We start from the raw sequence: 22,038 nt of genomic DNA on the forward strand, positions 1-22,038 counted from the left end.
AGTGAGGATTTGTCCAAATTTGGGTGAACAAGGGTTTCACTTTGCATTTTCTGTATTTTAGTGGTGGCGCACAGCAGTGTGAGATAGGGTGAAAAAATTCTGGGGGAAAAAAGAGGATAAGACCCACCTTGCATCACGGAATTTATACAGTAAAATGATGAACTTGGCCCATGAGGGTTATAACTGCAGCACTTCTGAGCCCTTCATCAACGAAGTGCTTTGCTTCCCATTGTGTGTGGTTTCAGGAGCAGGGGCCTTAGAGCAATACCTGCTTTGGCTCATGAGGAGATCCTCCCCCATTCCTCAGCATTCTCTTGCTTCAGCCCTTGATCAATCACTTATTGATTGAGTCTGCTTCATGCAGCCTTCACCTTTCCTTGGACCTGGTAGTGCTGTTTCATTCCACCCTAATTTACTCTACAATCATACACCTTAAAACTTCAATCCTGTCATTCCTTCCTCTATCCATGTAAAACTTTAACCCGTCAAAAACTCCAGATGAAAGGGTGTGTACCTGGATGACTAAAGCCTGCTAAATCTTTCTGAAAGCACTTATCCTTTAAACGCTGTATTCTTTATGAGAGAATAACTCATAGCCCCACCAGGAAGAAAGAAATGCTGCCATCAAGTAAAAATCAGTGTGGAGTAAGTGAAACTGATAGCTCACCAAAGTATGTGTTGTAGTTTGGAAATGCCTGCGAGAGGCTGTCACTGAGAACAGGCCAAAAATGGAACCTGGGGGAAAAATTAGAAAGGAGGTGGAATGTTATTAAAGCTATAATTATAAACATAGGGGGCACTCTGATATTGTTTCTCTTCTTTAACATTTCCATGTGAACAGAGCTTGCTGCCTGGGAGTTTGCTGCGTGGGCTCCAGGAATCCTTTTTAGGGTAGAGAAGAAGGTGCGTGTTGTCTCAGCAGATTTATGTGTTCAAATAATGAATTTGGACCTTAGGAATTACGAACTGTAGGATTTCTAATATTTCTGTAACCAGTAGGCAGTGATTGATTGAAAGAATTACGGGCTGCAAAAATATTAGACTCCCAACTGCTTCAGAAACGTGAAATCCCTAAAATCTGCTGCTGGAATCACACAGTGTGTGGACAAGGTCCATCATCCAGCATGCAGATGGCAAATGTTTTTGGAAAGGGCTTTAGAAAGTATTTCTGCCTCTGTTTTCCTTGGTGCTGGCTGCTGTTGCACCCTGAAAATAAAAGGAGAGCTGTTTCCTTTGCCTCTTAAGGAAAGGAAACCAATGTTTGTGGTGGTGCATGTTCAGGTTTCATGTGCTGCATGTTTGGTTGACTCCAGGGGATGGACTCCAGCAGGGAACTAAATGGTGTGGGCGCCAGGAAGGAGCCACCCTGCAGGTGACAGCTGTGCTCTGTCACCTGGGGTTAGAGGAGCCCAGCCTGGTGGCCCAGCGTGGGAGCTGGAGCAGCACTGGGCCCTCAGTGCTTATTCCATGTAATTAAACACTCCAGCAGCACCCATGGGCAGCAGCTGTTTAGAAAATGACATGATGGACACGCGTCAGGACATTCTGGTGGCAGCAAGCCCGTGCATGCTTGCAACTGAGAGCGCCCCGTGTCCCCTCTGATGCCCCACTCCGTGCCCTGGGTCAAATGTCCTTAAGGTTGGCTGGGTTAGTGAGGACCACTGGTTAATTTGGCTAAATTTGAAAATTCACTTCTCTACTGTACTTCTGGAGCGTGGATGTAACAGGGAACTTGAGCAGCTTCGTCCAAGGCTGTTCCCACGTGCCGCGCTCATCCCTGGAGCTGTCACACACACTCTCAGCCCCCCTTCAGCAAAATAATTAAAACCAGGGAGCCACAGGCTCTTCTCCATCCTGCAATGTGTTTAAATTTAATGGCCAATTTCATAAACAGGCCAATAGGTGCTGGCACATATTGTTCCTGAAGGGTAATCCTGGCAGCACGTGCTGTCTAGTAGTTTATGTCGAGAGAGTGCTCTAAAAATCTATGTTAATTTTTTTTTGGTGGAGCTCATGGACCTCTTCCAGTTGTGTTCTCCATGCCCCCAGATGGGACTTTCATAGGAATTTTAAACTTCAGAGCACAGGAAATGTAAATAGGAAATGTCGGGGGTAAAACACTTTTTGTTGTTAGTAGCATTTCTGAATTTCCATGCTCTTTTGAAGATTTTCGTGTGGTTTTTGGTGCCCAGCAAAAGTCACATCATGATACTGAGAAAATCCATGTCCCACGGCTTGGCTGCAGAGAGTGAAAATGAAGTGCATCACATGGATGTTAGTTGTGTAAATGGATGGATTGATGGTGCTGTTGGAATGGTTCTTTCCTGCCCTGTGGTGGCTTTTGTCTTCACATATTTCATTCAGCTGCAGTCTTAGAAAAACTTCACCCGTCTTTTTAGTTGTGCCTTTAGCTGTCTTTTTAGTTCTTTATTTTGTTTTAGGTGACTTTCTGGTGAAGGGTGTTGCAGGAAAATATTTTACTGCTAAACGGGAGCGTAAGGAAGTATGTTTGGAGAAGCTTGAAAGTCTCCAAATTTCTGTCCCTTTGCTTTGTGTTCCTCATCCTGTCACTACAAATGCTTTTGGGAACAGCTTTTCAGCTTGGTCCCACAGCTTAGTCAGTAATAAACCATCCTGAAAAATCTTCATTAGCATCAGCAAGACAAATGGCCTGCTGAAATACCCACAGGTTTGTGTTTGCTGAAATTCCCACAGGTTTGTGTTTGCTGAAATACCCACTGGTTTGTGTTCTCCTCCATCAGGACTGACACGTTTTGCCCTTAGTGTTGAGCCTGCTGGTGGGAGCAGGGGCTGGCAGTGTGATCTAGGCTGTGCCTGTGACTCAAATTGCACTGAGTCAACAGGCACCCCAGCCAGTCCAGGCTACAGACTGAATTATTAACAATGATTTCAGTAAAATTTGGCATTTGGGTTTAGCTTGTGTGAAGGAGAAGTGGTTTTGAAGCCTCTTCAACACAGGAGATTTAACTGAAGAGCAGGGGCTTGGGTTTTTTGGTTTTTTTATTTTTATTTTAATCCATGTTTGTGTTCTGCTCCACCGTGTGTTTATTTTAAAATCTACTTGTGCATCAACACATTCTCAATCTGAAATGTAGATCTCAGACTGACATGTTTTAAATGTTTGAACTGCATCCAATTTTAAAGTACCACAGTTATCTAAGAAGTACATCAAAGTTTCCTGCAGTGTTCATTTCTCATTATTATCTGTTCTGGAGCACTGATTGTTTTTCGGTATAATTAGTGTAAGTTCTCCTTTTGATCTCCATGTCAGATGTGCTCTCATGTTTACAGAGAAGAATCTCCTCCAGGTTTACTCCTCCTAAGTTTTACTGTGTAAAACCCAAACTTCCACAAATTTAGGTATTGGATCTGTGTAGCGTCAGGCCACTCAGAGGTACTGGTTTCATTTGCTTTGAGTACGGTCACATCTGGTTTGTATTTCCATCAAATTCCTCCAAAAAAAAGCACCCAGAGGGGTTAATGGCAGCTCTGCTCCTCTATGCCAACTTTAGGCTGGACGTGGCAGGACAGTTGATAATAGATCTAAAATAAAGCCTGCTGTTGACAGATTGCCCCACCAAAACTTTTTTTGAAACTTGAACCAGCGAAGTCCGTGCCTCCCCCTCCAGCTTTTTGTGTCTGTGGAGGTTTGGATCTGATACCAGCAGCCTTAAATCTTGCATGGTTAAAGCAGACTTGTTGTTGCTTATCTTCCTGGAAAAGGATGTGCTCCCAGGACTGGAGATGAGAACCAGACAAGTGCAAAATCCCCCATCTGGGCAGGGCTAATTGGCCAGTTAAATGGCAGCTCCTTGGAGAAGGGTCTAGGACTCATAAACGAAACATAAATCCACAGTATCTCTGTGTAGGGAACATGTAGCAATGCTGCTCAGGGCTGGAAAAGCCTGACCTGGAGTACTTCAGCCTGTTTCAAGCATCTTTTCACAAGAAAAATGTGTACCATACAGCCTGAAGCAACAAAAACGAAAAGAAATCCAGGGAAATATGTCTTGGAAGAAAGCAGAGGAAGAGAGGCAGCTGGCCAGTGGGGTTTGCAGAGTTCCCTTTGGGTCTCCGGAGAGACTTGTTGGTTTTGGGGCAATATTTATCATCCTCGTCCGAGTGTGAGGTGCCTTATGCTGATTTCTGTTTGTAACTCAGAGGGAAAAGGCCATCCTGAGGGGAGAGGGGAGGGAACAGTGGGAAGCCCTCTGTTCACGCGTGGCCTCTGTGCCAGCTGCTCTCAGGGACTCCTGGGGTCACCATGTCCAAATCTTTGCTATTTCGGGCAACCACATCACAGAATCCCATTCATAAATTTCTCAAGTACCATTACAAAAATAGTTTTGTTTTACTTTATTTATATATATATATAATTTTTTTTTCTTTTTTTGCCACTATTGCCCTGGCATGAACCTCTGCTTTGGAACCTCATCTCTAATGACTGCTTTTGAGTGTTTTAAATGCTAATTAATCACTTGTGCACTTTATAAGTCCTTCATTACCCTTTGTCTTCTTGACTATCCAGGGTAGGATGGGGAAAGTGGGTAATGAGGGGGTAGATTTTTAGTTCTTTTATTGTGTCCTAGGAAGAGAAGCTCCTCCCTCCATCACTGCCACAGCCCCCTGTGTCATTTTGCATCTGTTTAAATTTGAGTTCCTATGTCTGAAACAGCAGGTGATGTGTGCTGCAGGCAATATCCCAGAAAAAAAAAGCTGCTGTTGCTTGTTCATCTTCACTGGACGTACCCTGAATAGTAATTTTCCTTTTTCTGAGCTGTTTCTCACAGAGGGACACTTGTACTGACACAGAAGGAAGGAATCCTGAGGCACCTGCAATGCCAGACGGCGCTGGCAGGTGACAGCTCTGGAGAAGATCAGGAGCAGCCTGTCTTTGAGCAGGGCACTTCACACCGTGCTGGGAGCTCTGACGGGCTCCTAGAGGCTCTACACTCATGAGAAAGATATTTTTGTGGGTGTTCCCTGAAACGGAGGAGCCGTGCTGTGTTTGGGCACAGGGTGCACAGGCAGTGGGTGTGCAGTTTGCCCTTAAGGTGTTGGCTTCCTGTTGGTCGGACGCTGCTTTCTGCAGCTCTGCTCTCAGAGCTCCTCTGCTACCAGAGGTGGCTGCAAGTTCTCAACACCAAGTGTCTCCCAAAACCAGGACACTGGGACGTCAGCAGAAACAGCTTTTGTTTTGGCATCTAAAAATTTAGGAGAGAGCAGAACTGTCAGTGGATGGTGCAGCCAATTACATCCTTGCCCAAAGCAGAAGAGCCTCCAGCTCAAGGGCAGGATGGGCAGAATTTGTGAATCTTCCAGCTGTGTGGTGTGCCCCAGTGGTGCTGGTGGATTAATGAAAGATAAATGGCTGTCTTCACCAAAAATCCCTTTCCCCTGCTCCTTTTTTTCCCCCCAGGCACAGCAGCAGCACAGCCAGTGCCTTTGGTTGTGCTGCTGCAAAGTGTTTCCATATTTAAACAGTGCTCCAGATTGTTTATTGACGTGGATCAGTGATACAGCATCCCAACCTCTGGGAATCGCACCACGAATTTCCCAAATAAATAGGCATAAAGGAGGGGAGCCAAACAGGATATAGGTGCTCAGAAGACTCACCATCAGCCAGAAGTGTGCCTCTCTGTCAAACCAGCGAGACATTGTTTTACCATGAAAAGTAGCATTTCAGACACAGATTTTTCTGCAAATGGCTGATTTTTGCTGCCTGCCTTCTTAAATCTTGTTTAAGAGGTCGTGGGCTGAGTCCTTTCCAAGAGCCTGATGGCTGATTAGCAAGTGTAAGGATTAGCAGAGAAAAGCACTCCGTGTTTTGTCACCTGGGGAGATGCCCGTGGAGGCTGTGGGAATTGTTACATGGCTGGACTGGGTGTGATGGTGTTTTTCCCCCTGGGACATCATGTTCGGGGTGACAGCCTGGCTCTGTAGGTATTTCCTCCGGTGAGAACTGGCACTCCAAAAGCTTTGGGCAGAGTCAACTCATTCCTACATTTACACTTGCCCCAGTTTTCAGTACCATTGGAGCATCCAGCCTTTCACAAAACTCAGTTTCGTGCTGTACCACTGTGGGATGTTTATCAAGAGGACCTGGCTTTGTGCTCTGAAGTTTCCTTGCAGGATCCTGTTGGACTGCCTGGAGGTGTGCTGGGGTGGCATTCGCTGTCCTGCCTGTCTCTGCTCCCAAGGACAGGCAAAAACCACCCTGCAAGGAGAAAAGGCACAAAGAACTCAAACTGTTGATCTGAGTTACAAATATTTCCTGAAGGAATACAGTGAAGAGATGAGAGTTTTCAGGGAAGAAGGGTTAGTTGCACCTAAATAAAAAAAATTGTGCTGAAATCAGGCAAAGAAAACCAGGAGATACAGAAACATCACAAGTGTGTGTTGGCTCAGGGGGATGCTGAGGTGAGGTGCCCACCCTCTGGCCAACCTTACCCTCATGGAAAGGTGCCTTCATCCTGGATTGGGCTGGAGTCTGACAGCCTGAAAACAAATATTTACCCCATCAAGCATCTTTTTTCCACCCTCTGCAACTGGTTCAAATATTGTCTGTCCCTCGAACACAAAAAATGCAGTATCAGAACAAAACTCAGCAACTGCTACATCCAAAAGGCTGGTAAAGCAAATGGCCCAAGGATGTTGCTGGCATTGGTATCTCAGTCACATTTGAAATCAATCAGAACTGCAATACCTTTGTTTTTATTAAGCTAGTTGCCCTCTCTTCCTTAAAAAAATACCAATATTGACATCAGTGCTGCAGTCAGAACTTTCCTTTCTCTCCATCAGCAATACATTTATTGCACGTTTAAAAGCAACCACTTCAAGATAATTTCCGAGGAGCTTGAATATCGAAAAAAACCCCAAACCTAAAATTGTAGTGGCTGTTCATGAGACTGGAAACCTAGCTGACAAAAATGTTTTTTGTAAACTGATCTAACAAACCCACCAGCATAGAGTTGGTGCTATTAAAAAGCAATCAGCTTTGTAAATAGCCATTTACAGCATATTTTGAACAAGTTTATGGAATAACAGATACTGTCCTTTAGTGTATCCAAAGCAATTAGTTTCCTAAACATTGGTAAAACACGTGGCCTTTTTTTTTCATGCAGAGTATTGTTTTTCTAAGCGTTTCAGTGCTTGTAGATAAGCAATATATTAAAGTTTAATTCCATTTTATTCTGTTGTTTAGGGTTTTTTAACGCAGGATGGATAAACATTTACCAGATAAATGAACAGCACATTTTCCTTTTGCAAAAAAAAGAGAAGACAGAAGTGAAATATTATTCTGCTAACCAAAACAGAAAAAAAAACAAACCAAAAATCAAAACTTGTCTTAGACTTATAAACTTAACCACACTTTAGGGGAAAATAAATTCCTTTCCTAAATTCTAGGACGAAACCTTGACCCTGTATAAATAACAAGGTTACATCCTCAATGTCTTTCTCAGGAAATATGAAAACAAATAATGTTTTCTCTCTTGCTCTCTGGGCTGATGTCAAATGCTTGCTCTTGGGAGAAGCTGCTGTTTCCATTCTTACCCAGAACATCTTTGGGCAGCCCATCACTGACCATGAGCCTGTGATGGATTTTGGGCCCTTCCATGGTGGAACAGCTGCAGTTTGGGAATTTAAAGAAGATTTGGCTACAGAAAAGATATGATGTTTGAAAATCTGTAATTTCTAGTTTTGCTTGTTTGGGCCATACTTTTGTGGTGTTCAGAGGTGTTTCTTCAGTGGAGGAGGATTCATCTCTGGTGGTAAGGAGAGGGTGCTGAGGATTTGTCATGGGAAGAATGATGCCTCTCTGGTGATGCTTGTGATTGTCTGGTGATGCTCTTTCTGGGAATGATTTCTCAAAGAATAATGAACAGAAAGATGGAGAGAACAGGAGAATCCTATCTCACACTTTTGGAAATAAAACACTGGACTAGAGTTGCCCTTCATTACTTCTGTTTTCATTAGTTATATCATAATTATAAAAAAAAAGGTCATTAGGTCTTTTTTTTTCTTTTTAGGACATCTCTTTGAGATTGCCAAGATGTCCTTGTTTACACACAGGTTGAGCACAATCATCTTTCAAAATAAGTCCGTCTTAGGTTCTTGTGACATGAACTCCTGGGGTTTGTTGTTTGTTTTTTGGGGGGAGCAGTGTTAGGCACCTACACCCTGATGTAGAAATCTGCCTCTTTAAGGTCCACGCCTTTGGGATGGATTCTGAGCTCCTTTTGGAAAAGTGCTGCTGCAGAACAAACAGGAACAAGTTAGGAATGAAACGGAGATATTTGGATGGAGATTTTGGCCCAGCTGCCTGTGAGCAGCTGTGCCCTCCACGCTCTGCTTCGTTCCATTGTACAGGTGACAGCCATTTCATGGCAATTGCCTCTCCTTTGTTTTTGGGCAGGAAATGTACCAGTGTACCTTTGGATAATCCAGGTTTATGAGTAAGCCTGTCTCCTGCTACAAAACCCACAGGGCAGCTGTTTATCCTTAGACTGGATCTTGACTGCTCCTTTGATACATTATTAGATAACAATTGTTGTCAAATCTCCTTAAGGAGGAGGTTTGGTGAGCCTGGGCTCAGCCCTGCTGTCCTTCTCAGCTTCCCAATCTGCAAAGATTGTCCATCCTCGACCATTCCAAGTATGCCTTTTACCTGGGGGCTGTCAGAACCCTCACAAAGGCGCTGGCCCACTCCTTCCCCTTGCTGGCCCCAAAGGGAAGCTGGCTTTGCTGATCAGCTTTCTGCTCCAAGAATTCTGCCACTCTGGGAATCCTAAGCAGGAGTGTCCTGTTTTCCTGCAGTATCTCCTGGCACAGGGAGAGCTGCCTGGCTGGGACATGGCACCCTCCCAGATCTCAGCTCTTGTCGAAAATCCAAGGAGCAGAGTGCCTGCTTGCATGGACCCTTCCTGGGGCTCCTGCCTCTGCTGTGCCTCAGCTGGTTCCTTAGGGCTGGGGAATGCAGGGAATGGCATTCCCTTGGATGGACAGGAGCTAATAGAGCTTTTCCCATCACTGATGTGCATTCCCTTGCTCAGGGAGGGAGATTCTTCCAACTCCTGGTGGAACTTGCCCCTTTATTCTCTTGTATTGGTGTTGTTCCAAGTTAAAACTGCAGGGCCATGAAGAAGACCCAGGAGAGTCAAGCACAGAGCTGGGATCTCAGCTGTATATCTCCCACCCCCATCACCCTACCACATCAGCTCCACCTGCCTGGGCACACCCAAAAAATATATATAAATAAGGTGGAGCTCTGCCCTGCAAACCCCAGCCCCAGAGACTGCCTCTCTCAGCTCAAACGTGGAAAAGCAGCTCCTGAATGTGGTGCCTGTGGCCCAAACCCTCTTTATCAGGTGAGCAAAGCCTTCCAAGGAATCCCTGACTGGGTTTATGCAGCCCAAACGTCCTCGTGATGAAATGCAAACACCCGTGCAAATGTCTCAAGATTAGGAGTTTTAATGGGAAACCTGAGGGATAAAGAGCAGCTCTCCCAGTCAGCACATGTGCCATGGCCTCAGCCCCAGGCTGCAGTCCACAACTGAGATTTTTCAGAGTAAAACTGGTAATTTTTGGATCCTAATTTCCACATGTTTGGTATAAAGAGGCTTTTGTTACAGCCTGGTAAAGGGAAATATATATCATATTTCAAATGTATTTAGATAGCTTTTATATTTAGACTCTGGTGAGAGTTTGGGTATAAATAACAATTTTCTCACCATAATCTGCTTTTCAGTATTTTTTTTCCTTTCATCTTATTGCTCCCATTGATAAAAACTGCCTCCCCTTGGAACATACAAGCAAAAATAATGAGAATCATAACCCTGCAAAACACATTTAATAGGATTCACAAAACGTGGATTCCGTGGCTCTCCCATAGCTGGTTTTGTTTTCATCATAACCTTGAGCATCGTTTTAGTGCTGATCTTTCTGCAATTGCAACAGAAGCAAATAATATTTTTCTGGTGCCTGGCAGAAGAAGAGTGCTTAACTTAGGTGTATTAGAAGTATGTCTGGAAACAAATTTACTTAACAGACCATTAAATAGTTGTTGGTAGTTGTGGAAAAAAAAAGTGACATTTGTCTTGGGATGGGAAGAGGCTTTATGTGTTTTAATAAAATGTGAGATTTGACAGGGTCTAGAGAAACAGGCAGTAGTGTTATGGTAGAATTTGTAATTTTTTGTCATTTATGTGCTGTTGAAAATGCCATTTCAATCAAAATGTTCATTATCTTTAGAGGTTTTAGGTGGTTTTGCTCTTTGTTTTTACATTTCACAAGGCTTGTGTCAGATCAGGCATGTGTTCAAGCCCAGGACTGCATCCTGCAAATGGGGTAAATAAATCTTTAAAAACAAAAATAGACAGGCATAAATAAAAAATGATGTCATAGCTGTGTGTCCTTCTAACCTGCTTTGAACATGTTGCTGATAATAATAGATCAATAACTTTAAAGCTGCAGACAGCCTTCCAGGAAAGCTGCAGCCCCACTCCAGAGCCCAGCATTCTCAGTAGTGAGGAACAGGGCTAAGCCAGCTGATCATCCGAACAATCCTGCCAGGAGCTGAAGTTTTTCCACCCGTGTGACTCCTCAGCACTGGACACAAAGTGTCTGAATGGGCTCTGCCCTTCAGTGTGGGTTGTCAGCATCAGGTACATCAAGGTCATTCTGCTTTGGAAGCATTTCTCCTCTGCAAAGGGAACTGTCCGTGGAATCCAGGATTTATTTCACTGTTTGAGCTTTTTTTTTTTAATGTATTGGGTCATAACATCATACTTGATTCATTAAGGTAATAACCAGCACAGATGTAGGCTACAAGTTTTGAAATAAATGGAAAAGCAAAGGAGATGGGTGAGTTCCAAAGTGTCCTTCTTAGAGAGGATGAAAGAGGCGGGGTTCACCTTTCTGCAGGGCAGGAGGTACCAACATCCCTGAAAGGATGGGCAGGAGGTATCTGCATCCCTGAAAGGATGGGCAGGAGCTATCTGCATCCCTGAAAGGATGGGCAGGAGTTATCAACATCCCTGAAAGGATCAGCAGGAGTTATCAACATCCCTGAAAGGATGGGCAGGAGTTATCAACATCCCTGAAAGGATGGGCAGGAAGTATCAATGTCCCTGCATCCCTGGAAGGATGGGCAGGAGGTATCTGCATCCCTGGAAGGATGGGCAGGAGGTATCTGCATCCCTGGAAGGATGGGCAGGAGTTATCAACATCCCTGAAAGGATCGGCAGGAGTTATCAACATCCCTGAAAGGATGGGCAGGAGGTATCTGCATCCCTGAAAGGATGGGCAGGAGGTATCAACATCCCTGAAAGGATGGACAGGAGGTATCTGCATCCCTCCATCCCTGAAAGGATGGGCAGGAGGTACCAACATCCCTGAAAGGATGGGCAGGAGGTATCAACATCCCTGAAAGGATGGACAGGAGGTATCTGCATCCCTCCATCCCTGAAAGGATGGGCAGGAGGTACCAACATCCCTGAAAGGATGGGCAGGAGTTATCAACATCCCTGAAAAGATGAACAGGAGGTATCAATGGTCCTGAAAGGATGGGCAGGAGGTACCAACATTGTTTGCCCCAGAGGGGGTGGGTTCCCTTTTCCTGCGGGGCCAGTTGGTGGTACCAGTGAATCCTGCTGCCTCTCCACCAGCAGCACAGCTCGGGGCAACATCTGGCTGCTCACAGCTGGAGGGGCGAGGGAGAATTTACATCAGATTGTCCCTGATGTGGAGCTAAGGAGCGCCTGATGTCGGGACTTTGAGCAGAACAGGAGTTGGGGACGTGTGCGGGTGTTCCTGGGAGAGCACGGCGGCTCTGCTGGGCCGGGGCCAGTGCCTCGTAAACAGGTGTCAGCATCCCAAAAAAAGAACTGCCCTCCCTGCCAGCAGCGGGTATCCTCGCTGGCATTCCGGCCTGCTGGCTGGCATTCCCGGGCACGGCTCCTGGGGCCGCAGGGCTGACCCGCGGGTCGGATCGAGCCGGGCCGGGCTGGGCTGGGCTGGTCTGGCATTCTGAGCCTGCCCGGCGCTCGCCTGGCCTTGCTCTGCCAGGGCTTTGGCCTCCAAATCTGACAGCCTTGGAGCATGTCAGGAGGTGGGCAAGGAAAAGGGGAAGAGATAGGCGAGTCACTTGTGAGGGTGATGTTTTTTTCTTCTTAGGATTAACCTCTGACTTGGAATTTAGGAGATACGGGCGGCAGAGAGCTGGGTGAGGATGTGCTGAAGGAGGATCCTGCTGCTAGGGGGCAATATGCAGCAAGCAAAACCCCACTAAAGGAGTTTTATCTCTATATATTATCTTTTCTTCAAGAAAAGAACTTAAATCCAAAAATTATCCAATGTATTGCACAACCTAACATTTTTTTTCCGTAGAAAGAGTATACTATTAAAAAATATTCAACATTTATTATAGGTTGTGTTTGTTTCATTTACCATATGTATATATGTGTGTGGGGGACATTCTTAATATGCTTCCTCATTACTTGCATGACTGTTAATTTTTCATTCTGAATTCTTTCATAGTTTATATAAAGCAAAAAGATAAGGACGTGGACATTTAAAAGCCTTGAATCACATGGTCTTGTTACTCTCCTGCTGCTTTCCCTTTTTAATTCAGAGGTCTTTGTGACTTTTTTTGTCTTAAACATACTCTCTTAAAGTGAAAACAAGGGGAGATCAGGGGAAAAAAAAGAAAAAGAAAACAAGGGAAGGATGTTTCAGTGACATTATTGGTTTCAGGTTGAGCAGGAAAATGTTCTTCATTTGTTTAGCTGTACTCGTGCTGACTTGATGATGCTTATTTTAGAACTAGTGCAGGGTATTTCTTTAAGAGTTGCATTGTGTGAATGCAATTTTTAAATTCACTTTAATGACAAAAATACTTTTGGCCAGGGAATATTCAGTGGCTGTGCATGGTTATGATGATAATGTTAGTGGTTGATTGAATCACAGAGAAAATACACTGGTTTCTACAACAGGGTTTTGGTCCTGGTTCACCTGGTCATGAACATTCAGTGAAGAAGCATTGTCTGAATGAGGAAAGGTTATAGCACAGTGTGCCAAATTTCAGTGGTGGAAAAGTGATCATTAATTAATTAGTGTTAATTTTTGCAAGATGAGGTTGGGATTTTTAACAGCTGCGACTGAAATTTGAACAGAGCAGGAAGTGGTTTCGAGTTTGCGGGATTTTTTTTATTAGTTCAGTCTTGTTTCCCATATGGTTCAGAGTGAGAGACTCAAGCATGAGTTTGACTCTCTGCCCCAGAATATTAGGGGACTTCTGCTGACTCAGAATCCGTGGGGTTTTGGGATTGGTTTTATGGCTGTGTTGAAATACATTGAGTGCTTCTTCAAGTCTTTGTTGTAGTGTTTTCTGCTTAATAAATAGAGAGAGTGGGTTAGTCAGCATTAGAAGGCAGCAAAGCCAGCAGTTTTCATAATGCTCACCTCTTTCAGTTCCCAATAAAGAGATTACAATGTCAGTCTAGCTGAATTAGGACAGTATTTTCTTTTCACTCCTCACCTTTCCTCTTCTATTTTGCCATAAACAATTCAGAATGTGAATTTATTTTGATATTAAATTATTGTCCATGTTTAATGTGATTAACATAAAATATTCATGGTTTTAAGTCTTTGAAATGCTCTACTCCATGTAAAAAAAAAAAAAGAGGTTTTGTGTTCTGCAACAGAAGGCTTTGACCTCTGCCAGATCAGCACAAGTGAACTGCTTGTAATCCCTTGGTGTTTGTAATTACCAAAGTGGTTTGGATGGCTTTACTTAGGATTAAATCCTGACATCATCCTTAAGTGCAGAAATCAAACTTGTTGTAATTAAGATTATATCAAGAAAGCTCTCACAGTTCACATATTTTCCAGTAGTCATAATAAACCAAAATTCCATGATTCATTGCCTACCTGAAGCACTTGTTCTTTCCAATATTGCCAGGCTACTGATGTGTAAACAGGAATGTAAATATCTCCTTGTGTCAGGGGGATTGTTTGGGCTTGCACAATGGTGCTGAATCATCTGAGCAGGTCTCCTTGCTCCGTGCTGGGGCTTAACAAACTCTGCTTGGCAGTGCAGCTTCAGAGCACAGAGAGGTTGTTTGGGCTCATTGAAGCTTGTGATTTTCTCCTCTGAGCCTGTTCTGTCCCAGTGGTGATTCCTAAACTAGCACTTTTCAGGTCACAGCTCCATTATTCAGATTCACAGTCAGTAAAAGGTGCTTCTCTTCTAATACCCTCTGCAAAATTCTGAAATAACTGGGTTTTACTTAGCACACGTGTGAAAAGGAGGGAAGAGAAGAGAGGACTTTTACTGCACCTATCCCACTGTTTTTACAGAGTTGTTTCCAGCATCCTTCCAGATAAAAATGCAGGTTGGTTGTTGCAGTTATGAAGTTCCAAAAGTCGCATTATTTTATGAGTATTTTGCAGCACAGAATAAAGGCTTGAGTGCACGGGATTCTGCAGCTGCCCACACTTGTTTCAGTTCCCATTGCTCAGGGAGCCTGCCCATATGTACCTGTGAGTGTTGGGAAAAAGAGCCCAGACACATGTAGGGAATTGGTACAAACATCCCAGATGCTCCCATGAGCCAGCAGGCTTCTGGCTGCATCTCTATATCACCCCCCCAAAAAAAAAACCTCCTTGAGTTGTTACAACTTGCTGTTCAAGTGGCTCTCCGAGTTTGGTGGTGCTGCCCTGAGACCTCACGAGTGGTGTCTGTTCTGGGACAACTACTGGGGAGTGTTAGACAAGAGCCCAGATCTGCAGAGGTGTGGGTGTTCAGGCTGTGCACATGAATATGCAGAGGGTGATTGCTGCCCAGGTGTTACGGTGATGTCAATGAGCTCTGGTGTCCCTGGGAAAGCAGCTTGGGGCAGCAGACTGCCCAGAACTGAAATGAACATCCACAAACTCCTGGTGCTGGCAGGCTCCAGAGGAGCACAACTGTGAATTCCACAGAAGCATGGCTTTCATAACAGTAATGTTTACCTTTCTCTGAGAAGCTCAGGACAGGTGCCAAGGCTTTGGTTGCATCCTCCTCTGCCTGTTGCAGGTTGTTGTCCTTGCTGACTCCTGCCTTGTTCCCAGGAAGAGCCTGATCAGAAGTGTAGTGATTATTGCAGTGCCTGCCCAACATTCAGATTGGGCCTGGAGTGGTCAAGCTCTGAGCTTCTCCAGGGATGGATGGAGATTTATAGCTTCACTGGTTCCTTCCCCATTGTGTGATCACTCTTGTTAGAGAATTGAGATTTTTTTTTTTTAATGTTTGGTTGTAATTTCCCTTGTTGCAACTTGTGTCTGTAGCCTCTCACCATTTTGTCATTCTCCACCTGTGAGAAGAATCTGGCCCTGCTGTGTCTGTACCTACTCAGTTGGTAGTTGAAGGCAGGAATGGGACCCCCATCATTTGCCTCCCCTCCTTTGGACTGCATAGGAGGGGGACTTTTTTGGGTTTCCATTTTTCCAGCCTGTCAAGACCCCTTGAAGTGGCAGCCTTACCCTCCAGCTTATCAATCCTGCTCCTCAGTTTCACATCATCTGCAAATTTGCTAGGGAGTGGGATTGTCTTTTTCTCTTCCCTCAACATTATCCCTGAAGTTCAACCAGACCCAGACAGGGTAATTCGGTTTCATGTTTTTCTTTGTTTGGGAAAGCTAATTTAGTATCCATAAATTCTACAATTCTTGCTTTATCTTCACTCTTTAGACAAGCAAGCCCTCCTCCTATGTGGTTTCCAAGAAAAAAAAAAGGTACAATGGTGCAGTATTTTATTTCACTGTCAAAATTAATAAAATCTTGGAACACTTTGCCTCCTATTGGTTGCATAAGTGCCCATATGCAAACACCAGTTTGCATTCTGTAACTTATCTGGTTGCTCAGTTTGTAGTGAAATTTTTATTTAAAATCCTTTAGCCTATCTATATACTTAACCAGGAAATGGAAACTGTTCTGATATCTTCATCAGAAGCAGGTTGAGGTGGAGAAACCCCCAGATTTTCAAGACTATTTAAATAGGAACGGTTCAGTAAATCAGATGCAGGATGTAGGTACTTGAGGGAAAACCCTTGACTTAGTTTCCATCATGAACAAGTTAAAGGAGCAAACGCCTCCTGAAAAGGGAAAGGCACCATGGCACCTACCCTCACCAGCAGTTTTTCCCTTCCTCCTCCCCTTTTTCCTTCTCTTGCCAAGAAATACAGTCATTCCATGAGCCCACAGAGTAACAACATCCTGAGACACCCATGCAGGATAAAAGTTAACTGAGCTCTCTTCCCCTGGAGGAGGAGGAGACCCAGGTAGGGCTGAGGAAAGCTGAGAAGGGGTGGGAGGCCTGTCCAAGGGCTCATTGGCAGGAGAGGGCAGGAACAGGATACGTTTCAGCTTTTGGGTGGCTCTGGGAGGAGCAAGTTGGGATTAGAGTGTCTTGATAAAATTGTTCCCTTCCTTCTCAGACGCAGACAGTGAGTTTCATGGGGTGGATTTTCTGCCAGAAGATCTCAGTGAGGCTCCAGAGGAGACGGGAATGAGGGTGAACAAGAAGTACTCCTGTCTGCCTGCTGAGGAGAAGGGCATCCACATCATCAACATCCGAGCCATCGAGGACATCGGCTACGACCAGCACGAGAGCACGGTGAGTAGCCACGGCCTGCTGGGTCACCACAGGCACGCTGCCCCTCAGATTATTTCCCATCCTCTCCACTCCCAGGATGCTCTGAAATCCTCTCCCTCCGTTTCCCCAAGGTGCTGGGAAGGATTGCCACCAGGCACAGTCCGTGCTGATGTGGTTAGGGCTGTTCCTGGGTGTGTGAGAAAGGGAAGCTGGTTTAACCTGCAGCATAAAAAGGGGCTGACTCTTGTCAGGGTAAGGAATCTGGCAATAAGGCTGTGCCAACCCTTACATCTTCTTGCCAGTGCAGAGAAGAACAGAAGAGAATGTCTAAAATTTTATACAAAAGCCGTTGTTAACAAAGAAAACATTAAACTGATCCTCTCCAGCAGACAATAGAAATTAGATTTCCAGTTCCATTAATTGCTCCTCAGTTAAATTCTTTAACACAGCTTTTAAAGGAAGTTAGTAATATGAATACCCAGCATGGTTACGACTTGGTTATGTAATTTGAACATAAAAAGAAGTTTATTAAGGTGGAGTGGGCTATACAACAGATTCACTGGGGAAAGAGGTACCAGAAAAAGCAACACGGGATTTATTGTGCTTGTGCTTAAAATTAGGATGGAACATGGAGGAATGGTTCTGTCAGTGTGTTAAAATCCTCCTGCTGTGGTGAAACTGAAATGTCTTTTCTCTGTCTCATTCCCAGCTGAAGAGACATGAGCTTTGCATGGTCTAAGTCAATGCAACTCAATTTAAGCACAGCAGCACTGCAAGAGAATATCTGGTCCATGAGTATCTTTCAGCATTTATACCCCATCCTTTAAATAATCTGACCAATAATTTCTTTAAAACAGAACCAAGTTTTTTGGCTGCTTCCTGTTTGCTGTGGGATATAGCTGTTCTCACATATAAGTGGATCTGTTGAGGCTTTAGTAGCCATAGTGGTGGCTCAGCCCAGTTTTTCAGAAACTGCTGTTTAATTAATTAGTAAGATCAACACATCTTTTTAAAAAATTAAACACAATGCAGTTAGTTGCTATTTGTTAACATTTTGTTTCTGTAGAAATTTGCATAGGTGAGTTGCCTGCCACAAGCAGACTGTCAGCTTGCTTTAAAAAAAAGTTCTGAATTCACAGTTGCGTGCCATTAGTCATGAAGCAATTGAAAAAGAATAGTTATTAATGGTCTTTTATATCAGAATTATGCTTATGAACTAAATAAGAACATCTAGGTAGGGCATAAACATTAACAGACTGCCCTGAAGGGTTTGACATGGCCAAATAACCTCCCCTGTTTTCATGGAATGGGGAGTAGAGGCAAGAGGACAATGAGTGAACCCCACGGTGGCTCCAAATGCTTTATTCTTTTATTACATATTTATTAACTTGGTGTAAAGGGTTTCGGTTAAATGGGCAAGAGGGATTAGATCCTAAAGGAGAGAGAAGCAAATAGCAAAGGCTATCTAAAATAACTTACATTTAGTGTTTTATGTGTGAAATAAGCAGGTGTGCACATTCCAAATAGATTGTAGCATTGTGCAACTGATGACCAATTGCTCTCTTTTGGAGCACAATTCCTCTTCCCTCCATGGAGGATGGGCGTTCTTCTATAAACATAGAAGCCAGAAAAGTTCCCTGGTCACTGAAAAGCCACTCCTGTGTTGGGTATTTTTTGTGAAAACAAATGCCAGTTATTAGGGAATTTTCTTCTCTTTTATTTTTTTTTAATATTATGTGAATCTCCAAGGGTAGAATTGTGACTTATGCATGAGAACTGTTATAAAAGTAGAAGTAAATTAATTGTTAGTACCTTTTGTTTGTTTGTTTCTACAGCTGCCCTGTGCAGTTTTCAGATAAATGCTTGGAAATGAAATTGTGTTTTGAGTTGTACCTTTCATGTATCTTGCAACACTTACCCAGCATTAACTCGGGCTGGGAATAAAGCCATTGCCACCATCAGATTGCATAGTGACATAGGTTTTATAAGTGGGAAAAAGAAGTGGTGAACTCAATAAGCAGTGACCCCACTTCCCTGGCCACTTTCCATGGCGTTTTTGGCCGTGCTGCAGGAGCAGCTGGCTCCCTTCAGTCTGTATCTAAGATGATCTCTTTCTCAGATGATATGGACTTGCAATGATAGATAAGAGAAGTGAGAAATGTTTCCACATGATATTAATCTATTTGTCAGAATTGCAGTGTTGCAGATGTCACGGGTGGAAAAGGACAGACGATCTTAGCGGCGATTAACCCCCAAAGGAGAAAACCAAACCCAGCAAGTAGCTGACTTATGAACCACTGTGCTGGTGATTAGATTAAATCCCAGTCATGCAATCTATTTATTTCTGGCCAATAAAATCCCAGCTGGCTATCAGTAAAATTAAAGGTGTTAACTTGCAAAAATTTTTGGAGTAAGTAGCATGGGGGGACTCCTCCCATCTGCTGGCTGTCTGGAGAGAGGGCATCGTGTGCTCCAGGCAAAAGGAGCCTTGAGAGGAGAGGATGGTCTGTCTGGTGCTTGTGTTGGGCTGGGCATTCATTATTCTTCTCTCTCCTTCTCTCCACATGCCCATTCCCCACTTCCAGTTATTAAATTCCCTATCCAAAAACCCGGATGCTGACTGCAAATACGGGCTGTACTTCAGAGATGGCAAGAGGAAGGTGGACTACATCCTGGTTTACCACTACAAGAAGTCCTCGGCTGGGAAGACTCTGGCCAGGAGACCTCAGCAGAACGATGCCAGCATCCGAAGCACCAAGCAGGACCAGCCACTCCCTGGGAAAGGGGTGCAGCTAGAGATGGGGGACAGTGAGCCCCACATGGATTACCACGAGGACGACAAGAGGTTCCGCAGGGAGGAGTATGAGGGGAACCTCGTGGAGGCTGGGCTGGAGCTGGAACGCGATGAAGATGTAAGGATCCATTTAAAAGGGTCAGAGAGGGTCATTGGTGGCAGGTCCTGGGGGATGCTCAGCTGTCCCTGTGAGCCTGGCTCTGATCAAGGTTGCACAAGCTCGGCTCCTGCAGGATTTGATTGCAGTTCTGGCAGTCAGTGCCATCCTCACCCACTGATTTAGCTGGCTGCATGGGAGTGTGCCATGGAGTTGTAAATGCCCTGATGAGGTGAAGTTTCCTGACTTTTCCTGGCCAGGATTTGTGGCACACGCACCATTGCAACACGACTGTGTTGTGCTGTCTGGAAGTGAGGCTTAAACTGCTCTGAACACTGATCCCAGTTTGGTGGGCTTACAGCATGCAGTGGTTTGGATCTCTGGTGATTCCAGCTATGAGGGAAAAAAAATCAGATACAGGCAGTGTCATCTTTATTCCTCAATATAGGCTTGAGGAGAATTAAATTAGTTCAGGAGGTTCTGGTCCACGCTCCTGCTGGAGCACATGGGTCTGTGTTACAGTTTGCTCTTTCCATTCTTAGACGTGAACAGTACAGCTTGTAACATGTCCCACCTGCACCCTGAAAACAGGATATTCTATTAAAAGCCCATTAGACTGTGTAAAAAATGATGTATGTGAAGTGCTGCCAGTGTGTGATTAGTAGAAATAGACACAGCAGTATTAATTTCAAAGAAAGCTGCCACAATTATCTGACCCAACCAATGTGCCCCAGACTCCTGAGAGAGAGGGTAAACATTTATGCTGGTTTTATTTACAGGATCTAAAAGCTGAGATAAACATTTTGACTTGGGAATAGACTGCAAAAAAATAAATCTGTCACCTGTTATTCACAAATTACAGACATTTATATATTTTATATACTATGTATATGTAATATATATACTTAACAAGGTACAATGCAAGAAAAGCCTAAAACCTTTCCCCTCTCTGTCTAACAGTGAAAACCAGAGTTGCTTTCTGTCCATCTTGCAGGTTCCTGTAGCAAACAGGGAGTTTGCCTGTCATGGACATTGAAATCCTTTGTCAGATAAGAGGTTCCACCTATGACATGTAATATGATTTCAAATGATGCAGAAGGGCTCAGGGCCCAAGCCAGGACACAGAAAAAGAGAGGGAACCCTGTCCTTTCAGTGCAAAACACCAAACCACATGAGATGAAAGTGTGGAGGTGAAAGCAAGATGCCAGCATCTTGGGGATTTATATCCACATAGAGGGAAAGATCTGCAATCACTTGGGCCTGAAAAGCCCCAAAGGTGCATTGGAGACCTCCCTGATTCCAGAAGAGCAAAGACTTCTTAAACAGATGGTGTTTAATGAAGCACTTAAGCTCTCTTCAATGAAATGGCTGGATGGTCACACACAAAGAGTTGTGGTCAGGGGCTCAATGTCCACAAATAATTGATCAAAACAAGGCCAGGTTGGACAGGGCTTGGGGCAGCCTGGCCTGTCCATGGCAGGAGTGATGGAACTAGATGACCCCTGAGCTCCCTTCCAACCCAAATCATTCCATGGTCCTCTTGAGGAGCCAGTTTCTAGAAAGCCAGTGAGAATGCAGCTGTGTAAAAGCTAGTTATTGTAATAACTGAGTTGGTGCAGCAGCAGGATCAGAAAGATTAATTGAAGTTCATTTCTCTTCTGTTTGCTGAATGCCTTCTGGTTGAGTATCGTTTGTCCAAGGCCTTTGGAATGGCTGCTCCAGGGGGAGCAAACATGGGTGGATGTGGGAGTGCCAGGAGCAAACATCCATGTCCAGCCCTCTAGAGCACAGCTCAGAGAATTACTGGGCTGCAGGCAAACCACTAATATTGCCATTAACTTCTGTCCTCCTTTTGCTTTGTTTGGTGGAGTTCTTCCTACTATGAAGAACCTACAAATAGTTCTTCCTGCTATGAAGTTATTTTTCCTAACTCTGATGCTTTAATGGAGATATTCACATTTGACTCTGAGGCTGTTCCTCTGAGGTATGAGCAGCAGGGATTCTCTCAGCCCCAGCAATTCCAACACACTCACCAAATCACACCATTTTGGCTGGATGCCTCTGCTTCAAATTTAACCGGCTCAGCCTGTATTTGTGTCCACAGTCATTAGCTTTTATTTCCCAAACAGTTTTTATCTGTTTAACCTTGTGGTAATTGCTCTGGGAGACAATAGCATTTTTTGAGTCACGTTCTATAGCAGCTCAGCACAGTGAGGTGTTCAGTGTTTGTCCTGTTGTTAGAAACCAGCTCTCTCAAACAAATGAGATTTATCATGTTGGCCCTAATGGACTCTTTGTTCCTTAAATATGTATGAATCACAAGGGGTAGTGTATTTAATTTCCTCTCATCAGTAACATTTTCCCCTGCCTTTTTTTTTTTTTTTTTTTAAGACCAAAATCCATGGGATTGGATTTGTAAAAATACATGCACCATGGAACGTTCTGTGTCGAGAGGCAGAATTCCTTAAGCTCAAGATGCCCACAAAAAAGGTG

General features: G+C 44.2%; 1 protein-coding gene across 8 annotated transcripts in view; it reads left to right on the forward strand.

Annotated features, from left to right (window-relative positions):
- The window catches only part of ANO1 (anoctamin 1), a 72,020-nt gene that overhangs the window by 14,467 nt on the left and 35,515 nt on the right, over window positions 1-22,038 (forward strand). For all 8 annotated transcript variants that reach the window (XM_038138607.1, XM_038138608.1, XM_038138612.1 and 5 more), the window contains exons 2-4: window positions 16,497-16,675; window positions 19,240-19,566; window positions 21,937-22,035. In XM_038138607.1, the coding sequence (XP_037994535.1) occupies window positions 16,497-16,675; window positions 19,240-19,566; window positions 21,937-22,035 (605 nt within the window). The remainder of the gene's footprint in view (window positions 1-16,496; window positions 16,676-19,239; window positions 19,567-21,936; window positions 22,036-22,038) is intronic.

This window comes from Motacilla alba, chromosome 5, assembly GCF_015832195.1.
Source record: "Motacilla alba alba isolate MOTALB_02 chromosome 5, Motacilla_alba_V1.0_pri, whole genome shotgun sequence".
Lineage (NCBI taxonomy): Eukaryota > Metazoa > Chordata > Aves > Passeriformes > Motacillidae > Motacilla > Motacilla alba.